Raw genomic sequence first — 14,236 nt, 5'->3', positions numbered from 1 at the left:
CTTCCTATAACTGGAAAATGTCCTTCTTTACCTCTAGCAACATGGTTTCTTACAGACTTAATTGGTTGCCAGTTGCATGGAGTCATTTTCAATGTCTTAACTTCCAACATTTTTGTTCTTTTGAATACAAACTGCATCTCTTACACACAGCATGTAGTTGGATCATTTTTTCTAGCATGGCATTTTTTTCTTCAATTTGCCTACTGCCCTTTCACATTTAATATTAGTGGCTTTGTAATTGGTTTTATACCTGCCATTTGCCTTTTGTTTTCTATGTGCACCAAACTTTTTTGATACTCTATCTCTCCATCACGGCTTTCTTTTGCAATGTGTGATTTTTCTAAGTTAGTTTTCATATGTAAACATGTGTGAATGCCCATTTAATTTTAGTTTCAACTCTTCTTAAAGAAGCCCATTCCAGCTTTTCTTTGGCACATCAAAAATGCCTGCATCACCATTCTTGCATTTTAGGGCCATGATTGAGTAAAAGTTTACTTGAACACAATCACTACAAAATTATTCTGATAACCAAGAAGCATAGGCATCTTTGAACTCATAGCCCTCTTATCTTGGCCTCCTGAGTTCTAATGTAAATGTGTGGTGCCATAGCCACCTGAAGATTATATTCTTCTGCTACATTTGCCCCTCTAAGTTTTGAAATTTCATTTCACATATCTTGGTGCAACTAAGGATTTCTCACATTCTTCTGAGGTCCTCTTCATTCCTTGCTCTTCATTCTCTTTTAAACTATCGTTTGGCTTTTCTGTTTAATGATTCATATTCAGTTCCTCATATTCTTTCTTCTTCTAGTTAATAATCCCCTGCCTTTAAATTTCAGTTACTTCACTTTTTAGTTCCATCAAAATATTTGAGAATTTTTCTTTATTTCTATTCTGTATCTGATGCAAACCCATCTAGTCTTGAATGTGGGAAAGAGTAATCAGTGTACTGATCTTCCAATGCACTTTACTTAAGGCAGAGATTATGTTGTAGGGCTGAGAAGCAGAAGAGAGGATCCATGATTTAACTTCACTCATGCAGAATTTACCTGCACTAGCAGGTAGCTAGAGGCAAGAAGCAAAGAGCTTACTTCATCTGTGAGCTACTATAGCATGTATTTTGTAGTATCTTTTTCATTTAAAAAGACTCTCTCTCTCTGTGTCTCTGTCTCTCTGTGTGTGTGTATACAAGTTTTTGACTGAATTGTGTTTTATAGAAGGTAAATTAATGACATAATCTTGATTATTAAAGGCTATATCTAAGCAAAGCTTTGAATGTTTCACCTAGTTTCTTCTGTTTACATTGAAATGTGAAGAGACAGAAAATTGGAGGACCCATTATGTGAAAAGGAATCAGGACTTAAAGATTAAAAAAAAATTCAGTGTTTTGTACATGTTGAGAAAGTATGTTCAGGAAAGAATAGGATAGTTCTGGCCAAAGATTATATCTGGATAGAGATTATCCATGGATTGAATCAACCATCTCAGCTGGAGCCAAGTAAGTACTTGGGATTACAACAGCAGAAATGATGCTTTGTAGACTAAAAGGCTCAGGCCATACAAGGAGGTTTCCAGACTTCTTGTTTGGAAATACAAGAGTTTACTATAGAACTAGTCAAGTGAATATATTCATATTAGGGAAAAATAAACATAAAGACAATTTAAAGATCTTTGGGTCCTACCACAGACCCATAGCCTGTGGCCTTAGGACTTAAGATTGTTAACTACTGACTAAGAAACTAGAGCCATCTCCTCTATGTCAGCAGACCAGACTAGTTCCTACAAAGAACCAGAGGGGATGAGCCACTATAAAGATCCATGGAGGTGGCAGAGTGTAAGGAGCTGTGGTGATTTTATTTGTGCTTTAATAAATAAAGTTTGCCTGGAGATGCGGGGGGCGGGGGAGAGGAAAGGCCAGCCATTTTAAGTAAACAAAGATGTCAGGCAACACACGCCCTTAATCCTGTCACTTAGCAGGCAGGATCTCTGTGTGTTCAAGGCCACACTAGGAAACAGAGCCAAACTTGGTGACACACACCTTTAATCCCAGTACCAACCATAAAGAACTGGATGTCTGTACAGACAGACAGACAATGACAGAGCTGTGTAGCAAGAGGAAGTGAGGTAGCTTGGCTAAGAGCCAATGAGAGAGCAGAAAAGCAAGGCATATAAGCCTGGGTAGATAGGAAGTCATGCTCCTTGGAAGCTGCTGCGTTGGTGAGTTGAGGTTAGCTTGTGGCCTTCCGTATTTCCCTGATCTCTCTAAGGCTTTAACTCAAATTTCTGGCCCCATGTTTTTTATTTATAAGACCATTTAGAAATTTGGCTACAAGGAGCCATGTAGGTTTGGGGTGCTGACTAGTTTTATGTCAACTAGACACAAGCTAGAGTCACTTGAGAGGAGGGTGCCTCACTAGAGAAATGTCTCAGTAAGATCAGGCTATAGGAAGATCATTAGAGCATTTTCTTATTAATTGATGTGGGAAGGACCAAACCATTGTGGGTGGTAGCACTCCTGGGCAGGTGGTCCTGGGTTCTATAAGAATGAAGGCTGAGCAAGCTCTGGCGGCGGGGGCGGGGGAGTAATGCCAGTAAGTAGCATCATTCCATAGCCTCTGTATCAGCTCCTGGTACAGAGCTTCCTGCCCTGTTTGAATTCCTATCCTGACTTCCTTTGATGATGAACTGTGATGTGGAAGCATAAGCCAAATAAATCCTTTCCTCTCCAAGTTGTTTTAGTCTCGGTGTTTCATCATAGCAATAGTAACCCAAACTAAGACTTGCTGCCAAGATACAGTCTCATGGGTATGGCACTGCCATTTCACTAGGATAAGATGGCAGAATATCAATACAAAGAGGATGATTTCTTAGTCTTAAGTTCAAATGGAATTTTTCTTGCTAGGTTTGGGTTTGTTGGGGATATATCATGCTTTTTTTATTTCCAATTTCTCCACTTTGGAATTTATGTCCCATCATTGTATTATGAATATATACAGCTTACCTGTTTCACAGAATTACAGCTAGAGATTGTTCCAATGATAAATGGCACTTTATTTTAGGTTGTTAAGACCTGTATTATCAGCTAAAATATTATCTATTTTGGAAAAAAAAATGTGTGGTGGTAAAAAACAATGTGTACTCCACAGTGTGAGGGTTAGTTTTTGTCAACTTGAAACAAACTTGAATCACTTGGGAAGAGGGAACCTCAAGTGAAGAACTGGACCCATCATATTTGCCTATGGGCATGTTTGTGGGAGCATTTTATTCATTGCTGATTGATGTAGATGGGCCCAACCCACTGTGGGTAGTGCCATCCCCAGCAGGGGGGACTGAGTTAAGAAAATTAGCTAAAAAGGTAATAGCATGAACTATAAGGAGGTCTCTGCTTCAGTTTCTGCCACAGGCTCCTGCCTTGATTTTCCCCAACAGGGGATTGTTATCTGGAAGCTTAAGATAAATAAACCTTTTCCTATTACAAGTTAATTTTGGTCAGTATTTAATCACAGAAACAAAATGCAAACTAAAACACACAGCTACTGGATACAGTATTATATAGATGTGTGTGGTTTCCATGATTATGTTGTTAAATTCTCAAGTATCTGATGATTTTTGACTTGATATTCTATTAATGAAAATGGGATACTGAAATTCCCTACTATCATAGCATATAGACAAATTTATCCCTTTATGTTCAGTAGTTTGTTTTTTTTTTAAATTGGGTACATCAATATTCAGTGAATATATAATTGTTACATCTTATTGGGAGACTGTTTCTTGTATTAATATATAGTAGATTTGCCTCATCTATTTAATTTGTCTTAAATATACTTTATAACATATAAGTCATGTTAGTTTTCTCATTGCTGAGACAAATTACTTTAGAAGAATCAACTTAAAAGTGGAAGAATATATTTGAGGCTATAGTCTATCATGGTAGGGAAGACATTGTATCAGGGACAAGTATTGTTTGTAGCAGCAAAGCATAAGGCTACTTCCTCATATCTGAGTGGAAACAGAATGCAGGTGCTTATCTGGCTTTCCTCTTTCCCTTTGTTTGATTTATTTATTTTGGTGTTTTTCAAGACAGGGTTTCTCTGTGTAGCTCTGGCGCCTTTCCTAGAGCTCACTTTGTAGCCAAGGCTGGCCTTGAACTCATAGACATCTGCCTGGCTCTGCTTCCGAGTGCTGGGATTAAAGATGTGTGCCATCACGGCCTGGCTTCTTCTTTCCTTTTGATTCAGTCTGGGCTACCAGCTCATGGGACAGTGCCACTCACATTCAGAGTGGGTTGTCCCTTCTCAGTTAATCTATTCTATTACTGTTCTCACAGACAAGCCCACAAACAAAAAAATCCCCTTGGTAATTCTAAATCTAGGCAAGTTGACAAAAAAAGTATAACCATTGTAGAAGTATTTTTGTTAGATACTTTTTTGAAAAAAAAAATCTGTCAAAATGTTTGCTTAGAATTTGTATCCCAAGGTTCTACTTTTAGTCTCTATGCCTTTGCCAGCAACATGTAGTTTCTTGTAGACAGCGAACAGTTGGATTTTGTATTTTAATCTACCCAGCCAGTCTGTGTCTTTTAACTGAAGAACAAAGACAATTTATATTTAGCAGTATTATTGAGAATTATGTGTTAATTCATGTTTATTTTTTAATTTTGGCTTTTTGTCCTTTTTGCTGGTTGATTCAAGTACTCTCTGTTCTTTTCTTTCTCCCCTATTCACCTAAGAGCTTGGCCAGTTTATTGAACTGAATATGTTTGATTCTTTCCTATTTTTTATTAGTTCTACTAATTCCATGAAATTAGTTTTTTCTGGACTCTTTTGCTTATGCCTATCTCTCTGCCCCCACTGGTTTGTATAATTCATTTAAGTATCTTCAGCAGTTGTTGGTTTAGTGGTCATGTCTTCAGTTCATGCTTATATCTTGGGTTATACCTCTTTTGGTTTTAAAAGCTGATTTTGCTGCATACAGCAATCTTGGCTGACAGTTATTTACTTTAATGTGCTGAAATACCTCATTCCTTATTTCTTGACTTTTGTGGTTTCCGTTGAGAAGTCTGATGTTTGCCTCTGTTTGTAACTAGACATTTTTGTCTTATAGCTTTCAATATTCTTTCTTAGTTCTGTACTTGTGATGTTTTAACTTTAGTCTGATATGGACAAGTTATTTTCTAGTCATGTTCATTTGGTGTTACAATTGACTTAGGTACTAAGGTGTTCATATATCTTCCTAGACTCACTGAACAGAATTCTCTATGTCATCAGTTTTTATTTTAGCTTTTCGTCTATACCAAGGATTTGGGGGTATGGTCTCTTTATGTGTTTCAGAGTTGTTGAAAATTCCATAGTCATGATTTTTCTTTATTGTTGTCTGAATAAAATAATTTACTGTCATTTTTTCTTATTGACACTTTCGATGATGAGCAATTTCTTCACCTTTTCATTTATTTCCAAGATGGCTAAGTAGTCATTTTTCTTCTTTCTTCTTCTCCACCATCTCTATCTCTGAAGAATTTCTCATGCAAATCATGTATTGTCATCTTTTGCTTTATTCAGTGTTTGTTTGAATCCGTTTGAGGACACTGAACATTTTCAAATTGAACTTTTGATTATTTGTCCAATAATTCAAAAATATTAATACCTTCGCATTCAGTTATGGAGAAGTTATAAAATTTTGAGAGTCAAAATGCTTGCTTCTCATTGTTTTGTTGTTTCTATATTATTTACGTATGTACTGAGGCAGATACTTCCTCTTCATTATATACGTGGTTTTCTCAGTGGCAAACTTTTCTCTTGTAGTCTCATTCCCCACTACCACTTAGTGGAGAAAAAGCATAAGATGGCAATATTAACAATATTTTAACTAGATATTTCAATATAATAAACAAAATACACAAAATTGAATCAATGGGTTTTAATCCAATAAAAAACATAAAGAAGCTAGAGGACTTACAAGAGAAACTAATTTTTTTATTAGGGAATATAAAATGTTAGTAAGTAATAAGAAGTGGGGATGAGAAAAGAAAAAGAGAAGAAGGGATAAAGGTATGAGAAATGAAAATGCAGAGGAATAAAACAGCATAATAATTACAAAGCAAAGTAGAACAATTGAAAAGACTATTGATATTTCTTTCTTGTTGAAAAAAAAGATGGAGATGCCTTTTTTTCCAGGCTTGTGTGGGTCAAATGGGTGTTAAGTCACTTACTCTCTTCTGTGAAGTCCAAATAATCTGTAAGATTATTTCAGAAAGAGATGAACATTTAAATTTGTGGACTGAATAAAGAATACCACTCTTAGGAGAAGAGCATCACCCAATCCATTTAGGGTCCAAATGGGACAAAAAGATACAAAAAAGGCAATTTATCCCCAGTTCAGCTATAATTCTCTTGTCCTCAAACAGAGATGTCCTGGTTGTCGGTCTTTTGAACTCAGTGAATCATACTACTGACTGTCCTGATTCTTCAGTTGGTAAACAGTGTATAGTAGAAGCCCTAAATATCCACAATTGCTTGAGTCAATCTTAGCGATAGAGATAAAGAGAGTTTTATAGATGTGAAAAATGATAGAACTACTCATTTGCTCTCTAGCTTTTTGTCTGATTATAGTAGCTACTCCTCCTAAATATTCTTCTACTGTAATACTGTTATCTACCACAAAATCCACACCAGAGTTAAGGCAATGCTGGCACATTGCCCTCAAGTCTTCAAGACTATGAGATAAATAAACAAATGTTTTTTTCCAAAGTTAGTATACCTCCAAAATTTTATGACAGTGATACAAAACAGATTAAACACATCTATTACCTTGAACTTCAAAGCATTTACAAAAGCCCTTTTCTGTAAATGGAAAGGCATTTCTGAAAAATGCTTTTTTCTTCATTCTTGTCCATAATGCTCACCAGAAGAAATTTGCTTTCAAATAACAAGAACAGCAATATACTTTCATGATTCTTCAGCACTATATTACAATTTAATTTGGTGAGATTTTAAAAGTGTTTTTATTAGATCCATCTAACTGTCTGTCTATCTATCTATCTATCTATCTATCTATCTATCTATCTATCTATCTATCTATGTGTGAGAGGGGTGTAGCTGGAAGTTTTTCTGTGTCCCACCCGGTCCACAGCTGCTCAGACCCAAGTAAACACACAGAGGCTAATATTATTTTTAAATTATGGCCATGGCAGGCCTCTTACTAGCTAGCTCTTACATCTTAAATTAACCCATTTCTATAAAACTATACTTTGCCAAGTGGCTTACCAGAACTTTACATATTTATCTTTTATCATAACCAAGGAAAATTATAACTATCTAGTCTTCAACTACATCAAAGACCTCAGAAGGACATAATATTACCTAAGTAAAGAGGATGTGCATTGTAAGCAACTTCCAAAAATCTAGAATGACAGAGACAGCTGGCTGCCTGGACAGTCACCTAAAGTTCTTCTGCATTGTTGGGGCATCCATTTTCAGCCCATAGGCCTAAAGTCTCTCAATCATTTTTCTCTGTGTCCAGTGGAATGTCTGGCAGTTTCTTCTGTGAAGCAGGAACCTGAAGGACCATCTTGCCTTGCAAAGTTCAGTGGTCACCTTCCTATGGGTCCTGCATGTCCAGTTTGTATAACATACTGTCAATCAGTTGACACAAGGGCACTTTTTTGCCCAGTGGCTAACTTTTGCCACAAAGAAAGCTAATTCCATAATGCGTTTCTTCAATGCCCATTATCTTTTGTGAAGTAGATTGGTGCTGCCAGGAGCAGACATGTCTCATTGTCCAGAAAGTTTAAGTTTTTAAAACATTTTAAACGCCATATTCTGTAGATCTTTGAAGTGTTTGAAGATTACCTACCTAATTGAATTATATCTATGTATACCTAGAAATCTTAACATGACTATAAGTTTGTCTATCATAGAAGACTAATTATTAATCTGTATTTCTTAATTATCCCTTACAATTTAAAGGAGCTGCACAAACATAATACCTTAAACAAGAGTAGAAATATGCAGTCTAACAAAATTAACTTTAAATTTGTATCAATAAACTAAAATCTATATTAATGTAAAACATTTTAAACAAGTTGCTCTTTAAAAGTAGGTTCAACAATCCATCCTTTTATCCTATCCTATCTATATCCTGTATTTCCATTTCAGAGGGGGGACACGCACATGCCTCAGCAATGCATGTATGAAGGTCAGAGGGCAACTTTTGTAAGTCAGTTCTCTCCTTTTACCATGTGGGTCTCAGAGGTTGAAGTAGAGTTCTAAGGCTTGGCAACAGTCACTTTTATCTGCTGAGCAATTTGAACCATCTCACAAGGCAAAGTTGCACAGATAATAATACCCTTTTCCTTCTACAAGATATCACAATGGTCCACTATATTGGACCTAGTGGGCACAAAGTAATGACTACTCTAGATATATTGGTGAGTTTTTTTTTTTTTTTTTTTTTTTTTTGGTTTTTCGAGACAGGGTTTCTCTGTGTAGCTTTGCGCCTTTCCTGGAACTCACTTGGTAGTCCAGGCTGGCCTCGAACTCACAGAGATCCGCCTGGCTCTGCCTCCCAAGTGCTGGGATTAAAGGCGTGTGCCACCACCGCCCGGCATTGGTGAGACATTTTAATGTCATATATTGGGAAATATATCCAACTAAACTCCTAAAGCTTTCTAACTCCATGAAATTTCTAGATTTCTGGAACTCTGGTGAATAAATCATTTAATATGGTCCTCCATATAACCAAAGAAGAGCCACTACAACTCTTATCATGCCTATTTAGATTTTAAAGGCAACATATTTCTCATTGGGTGCATTACCCTGGCCTGTCATTTACTGAGGGACTAAAATAGCTACTAGCTTTGAGCAGTGCTTAGAATTGGTCTTTGATTGAGTACTCTCAGGTTGATAGAACAACAGAAATTCATTTCTTACAGTACTAGAAACTGAAAAAATCTAAGAACAAGTCTTACTCGCTGGCTAGTTAGGCACACTTCCTGGTAAACAGATTCTGTTGTTCTTGTTTTGTTTTGGTTTTTTTTTTTTTTGTTTTTTTTTTTGTTTGTTTTGTTTTTATTATAACCTCAACCAGCAAAGAGAAGGACTAGCTAGATTTCTGGATTCTCTTTTATAAGAGCACAGATCCCAATTATGAATGTTCTGCACTAATTGCCTAATCACCTTCCCCAACTTCCAATTCAAACACTGTACCAATGGATTTAAACATATTATTTTAAGGGATGGGTCACAAACATCTTTAGCAATCTTCTGCAGCAGATGCAAGTTGATGTGCAAACTTCTACCAGTAGAGCTATGGTATCAAAAAAAACAAAAAACAAAAAACAAAAAAAACCCAAAAACCTAATAGTGCTTAAAGTTTCACTGGCAAACAGAAATGCTGCCAGAAACCTCAGGAAGGCTTTGTAAGATAAATTGCAATTCAGGCTTTTAGGATTTCTGCAATCTTTGCCTGATACCCACTGTAATTTTAAGAAATACTCTTGGATTTTTATTGTGTTAACAAGCTACCATGTGATCTGACAACTTACAGTAATTGGGTATATCTGATATACAAAGCCATAAAATTCTAAGCCATAAAATTCTAATTACTAAATACAAATATAAATTGAGACATGATCAATCCCAATCAGTCCCTGAAGTTGATAGTTAAACATGAGAGTAGCATAAATACTCATGGTTCCCACTCCCATAATCTGACTTTCTTCTCCCAGGTACACCTGTGATCTCACAGGGGGTTCCCTATGATCAACTCTCAGAGGAAAAGAAAGCTCAAGCCTTGTTTATATAGTGTAGTTCTATAGACAGAGGGAAAGGAGAGAGGGAGGAAGGGAGGGATGGAGAGAGAGAGAATTTGCAGGTACCAGTTAAGATATGAGAGCTACAACTTTATAATCCCTTTACAGGATATTCCTGAAAGACAGGAGTGAATGGGCTGAACTTTGAACAATCTACCTGTGCACTTCGCTTAAATGTAGAAATGGATAGATAAGGAATTATATAATGATTCATGGATTAAATCCAATTATTTGGATTCATTGTCAGGTACTTGGAAGAAATGGAATTGGAAAATTGATGGCAAAACACCAGAGGAAAAGGTATGGGGATAGAGATACCCAAATGACCATAAATATAAATTTAGTGTAAAAATTGAAAAGCTCTGAGCAGAAGTCTCAGTATACATGCTTTAGTTTATTTCTAAATCAGTTACAATTTAGACTGGATAATTTATGAAGACTAAAATTCCCTGTAATTCCAGAAGCTAAGAAGTTGAAGATCAATGTGGCAAAAATTTGTTATCTGATGTCTAATTCCAAAGTGGAATTTTGCTCTTACGCCCTCACATGGAGGTGTGTGGAAGAACAAGTCTTTTGGGAGGGCAAAGAGCTCACAACCTAACCACACTCGAAAGCCCCTACGTAATAGTATCACATTGGGTCTTAGTTTTTCAGGTATGAATTGTAAGGGAACACAAATCTTTCAAATCATTGCATCTGGATCATAAGCAAATGAAAAGATTCCTATCACTATGGAATTAATAAGTTAAAACAAAATTACATATCACTTTACACCTATTACAATAGTCCAAAATCAAATGGCTAACACAAATGATACTGAAAATATGGAGAAATACTAGTAGTATGCATACAAAATTTACATTCACTTTAGAATAAAGTTTGACATGGATTCGAGGTTTGGTTTTTCAGTTGGGGTTTGTTTTTTTTTTTTTTTTTTTTTTTTTTTTTTTTTTTTTTTTTTTTTGCCAACCTAAACATACCACTCAAAAATCATTCTTCTGGAAAAAAATTTAAAAAAAATCATTTTCTGGGTATTTACATAAGCAGATTGAAAACTTGCATCTACAAGCCATGTAGCAGTTTCCTCTGAGATTAAAAGTCTCTATCATGCAGGGAAATTCCTTAAGACAAAGGATGTGGAAAGGAAGGTAAAATAATAGGATATTTTAAGACAGGATATTTACAAGGTTAATCCACAGGGTGTTCCAAGGGGAATGGAAATGTTTATTCTCCAGAGAAGCTGTTAAACTCAGAAAGTAAATAACTTAAAGTTAGTTTCAGGAAGTCCATGAAGCTGATCAGATTCACTAATCACCTCCTTCCCTAAGCGTATACAAGTAGTTAAGATTCCTGAAAGCCACTTTCAGACAAATGGAGCTGCCTAGAAAAGGTTCAGATGGGCAAAGCTGCCTTGGAAGTGTCAGAGACCAGCCTGGCTTCCTGGAGGTAGCAGAGAGCAACCCAGCAGCCTGGAAAAGGTTCGGATCATCTGAGCTACCTGGAACTTGTTGAGCTGCCTTTTGGCTGTGCAGTGTGCTCCAGCTTTCCAGCCTTCATAAGCTGTCACCTGTGTTGAGGTAGGCTTTTTTTTGATGCTTCTGTCCTTGAATCATTTTCCTCTTGTGAGCAATCCCACACCCATACTCCTGTAAGTAGCCCTAATGAAATTCACTGCTTCACCAAGTTGGACTTTTGTTCTTTGATCTGTTATTAGTTCCCTATCTGCTATACATTTAGGTCTCTGAATGAGTAGACATTTGTTCATGTCTTCCCAGGAATAATGTCAAACAATACCACACAGAAACTTGAGTATATACTTTTATAGTAACTTTACTTGTAATTGACAAAACTCCGAAGCAACCAGGATGTGTGTTCCAATAGGCAAATGACTGAAAATTTATGATACTGTCATATGATGGAATTGTTAAAATAATTCAATTATAATATTCAATTATAAAGAGTCATGGAGGAATCAAATAGATATTGTTAGCTGGAGGCTACCTGAAAGCCTGTGTACTGCGTAATCCCAACTATGTGAAATGCTGATAAAGGCAAAATTACAAAGGCCTTAAAACAACTGTGATTGCCATGCTCAACAGAAAGGAAGAATAAGTAGGGCATAGAAAATTTTAGGGCAATGAAACAATTATACTGTATGATTTTGTAAAGTAAATATACATGTTACTTACCCTTATAAATGCAAATATGTTCACATATTGGTCAAAATCCACAGCACATATAACACCAAGAGTAACCTTTTTGAATGCATCATCATTGGCTTATCAATTGCAACAAATAGAAAACAGGAATATAAGATGTTCACAATAAGGGAGAAGATATTGGAGGTGAGGGGGTACATGAAATGTTTCCACTTTCCTGTGTCTCTAAAACTACTTAAAAATGAACTATTCATTTTAAAAAGTGATAGAATACCTCTCAAGAAGTACATGAAGAGTCAATTAAATCAATTAAAGTTTTGTGTTGATTATACATTTTTATTTATCCACAATGTTGTGAAACAATGCTCTCTATCTAATTCCAAAATATTTTCACCAATAAGCAACCACCTTTTACCCTTCTTCCGAGCTCTCAGCAATCACTGATCTCCATTCTACTTCAGTGGAATAAGCTATACTAGATAGTGCATATACACTAAAACTGATGTCATATGTTTTGTGTCTGCCTAATCTTCTTAGCATTGTGCTTCTGATTTCAGGTAGTTGTAGCATGTACCAATACACCATTCTTCTTATATATTACACTTTCCTAATGCACTTCACCTGATGATGGACATTCGGATTGTTTCACTTTGGAAATGCTGCTGCTATGAACAGACTTGTGAAAAACTTTGTTTGGGAACCTGTTTTCAGCCAGACATGGTGGTGTACACCTGCAACCTCAGCACGAGAACATGGAGGCAAGAGGATCCGAAGTTTGCGGTTATGTTTGAGTATATAGATTCAAGACCAGCCTGAGCAACACAAAACTTAGTCTACACAAAAACATACATAGAAGTAACATTATATAAACTGAATGGCTATATTTGCACATAATATATATCATACAAAAACAATTAGTTGAAAAAGAGGCCATGAATTTGGAGAGTGGAGAGGGGTATATGGGTGGGCTTGGAAGGAAGAGGAGGGAAATGTTGTAATTGTAGTCTCAAAAATAAAAATAAAAGCAAGCAGGTAAGAACTCTGTTTTTATGTCTCTGGAACTGCTGGGTCATACGGTAAATTTGTCATTTATTTTTTGTGAAACTGCTAACCTGTTTCCAATAGTAGATATATAATTTATGATCTTAGCCAAAATGTGTAACTGTTCAAATTCTTTCCCATGCCTGCCAATAGCTGCTGTTGTGCAATATTTTAAAATTATAGTCATCTTAGTGAGTAAAAACTGTCTATGTGTGGTATTAATTACATTTTCCTATGACTAAGTATTTTGTTTTCATCTGTTTATTATTTATGTAATTTCTGAGGAGAAATGTCCACTAACATCCTTTGTCCATTTATGACTTGGCATTTAAATGTTATGTAGTTATTCATATTTCCATTGACACAGTAATTGTATGTGTATGGGGCACAATGTGATATTTCAATACATTATGCAATGTGCAATAATCAGAGCAACTGGCTTATCTTCTCTTCAGACATTCATCGTTTCTTTATAGTAGGACATTCAAAATAGTTTCTGTTAACTGATTTTTATTTATTTATTTATTTTGCCTTGGCAATAGATTAAGACACACGCTTTTCCACAGGAGGTTCTCTTGACCAATGAAGATCCGAGAGCCTCCGATGCTCACTCTAGCTGCACAGACAGCTGGTCCTTCAGTGCAAGCGGTACTCACCGGCCTCTTGTCTGCCCTGCTCCTTGCGCGGGTCCCGCCAGCCATGACAGCCAAGCAATACAAAGTGCTCTGGGGAGTGAGCTCCGGATCTAAAGACCTACGACCGCTGGCGTACCGAGTTCCCAGGGGGCAGTCCTCTGGCTAGCACCTGAGCCTGCTACTGTAGCCTCGGCTGTGACGTCAAGGCCGGAAACTGTGGTTCCCGCGAGACAGCAGCTGAAGTCGGTTGCCCGGGAAACACGCATAAGTAGATGACTGGTTCGGGATGGAGGCGGAGACATCCTTGAGGTCTCTGCAGCCAAACCTTTCAGCCCCGGAGCTGGAACAGAATCTGAGCCGATGCAGGCTCTAAGTCAGCCAGGTGGGGGCAGTTTTGAGACGTAATCATAGAACAATCATTGAACTTTGTGAAACTGAATTTTTTTTTTTTTTCACTTAGTAAGTTGGAAAAGGTGAGCAAATACAAAGTAGCTTTCTTTTTAGACTCATCTAATTATATTTTATATCTAAATTACTAACAATTTATCTACATGTACCTTATGATTAGGTTTTATTTCTCTACACATGTAC

At 36.5% G+C, this 14,236-nt stretch overlaps 1 protein-coding gene across 2 annotated transcripts in view; it reads right to left on the bottom strand.

The window, feature by feature from the left end:
- The window catches only part of Lrif1 (ligand dependent nuclear receptor interacting factor 1), a 73,428-nt gene extending 59,574 nt beyond the window's left edge, over positions 1–13,854 (bottom strand). For both annotated transcript variants that reach the window (XM_052730932.1, XM_052730933.1), the window contains exon 1: positions 13,667–13,854. Coding sequence is in view for 1 of the 2 variants with exons in the window: in XM_052730933.1 (XP_052586893.1) it covers positions 13,667–13,711 (45 nt within the window). In the remaining variant the exon portion in view is untranslated. The remainder of the gene's footprint in view (positions 1–13,666) is intronic.
- Positions 13,855–14,236: the final 382 nt, after the last annotated feature.

Source organism: Peromyscus californicus, unplaced genomic scaffold (genome assembly GCF_007827085.1).
Source record: "Peromyscus californicus insignis strain IS unplaced genomic scaffold, ASM782708v3 Scaffold_9__1_contigs__length_137607984, whole genome shotgun sequence".
Lineage (NCBI taxonomy): Eukaryota > Metazoa > Chordata > Mammalia > Rodentia > Cricetidae > Peromyscus > Peromyscus californicus.
Note: the sequence above shows the minus strand (reverse complement) of the source record. Positions and strands in the feature narration are given on the sequence as shown.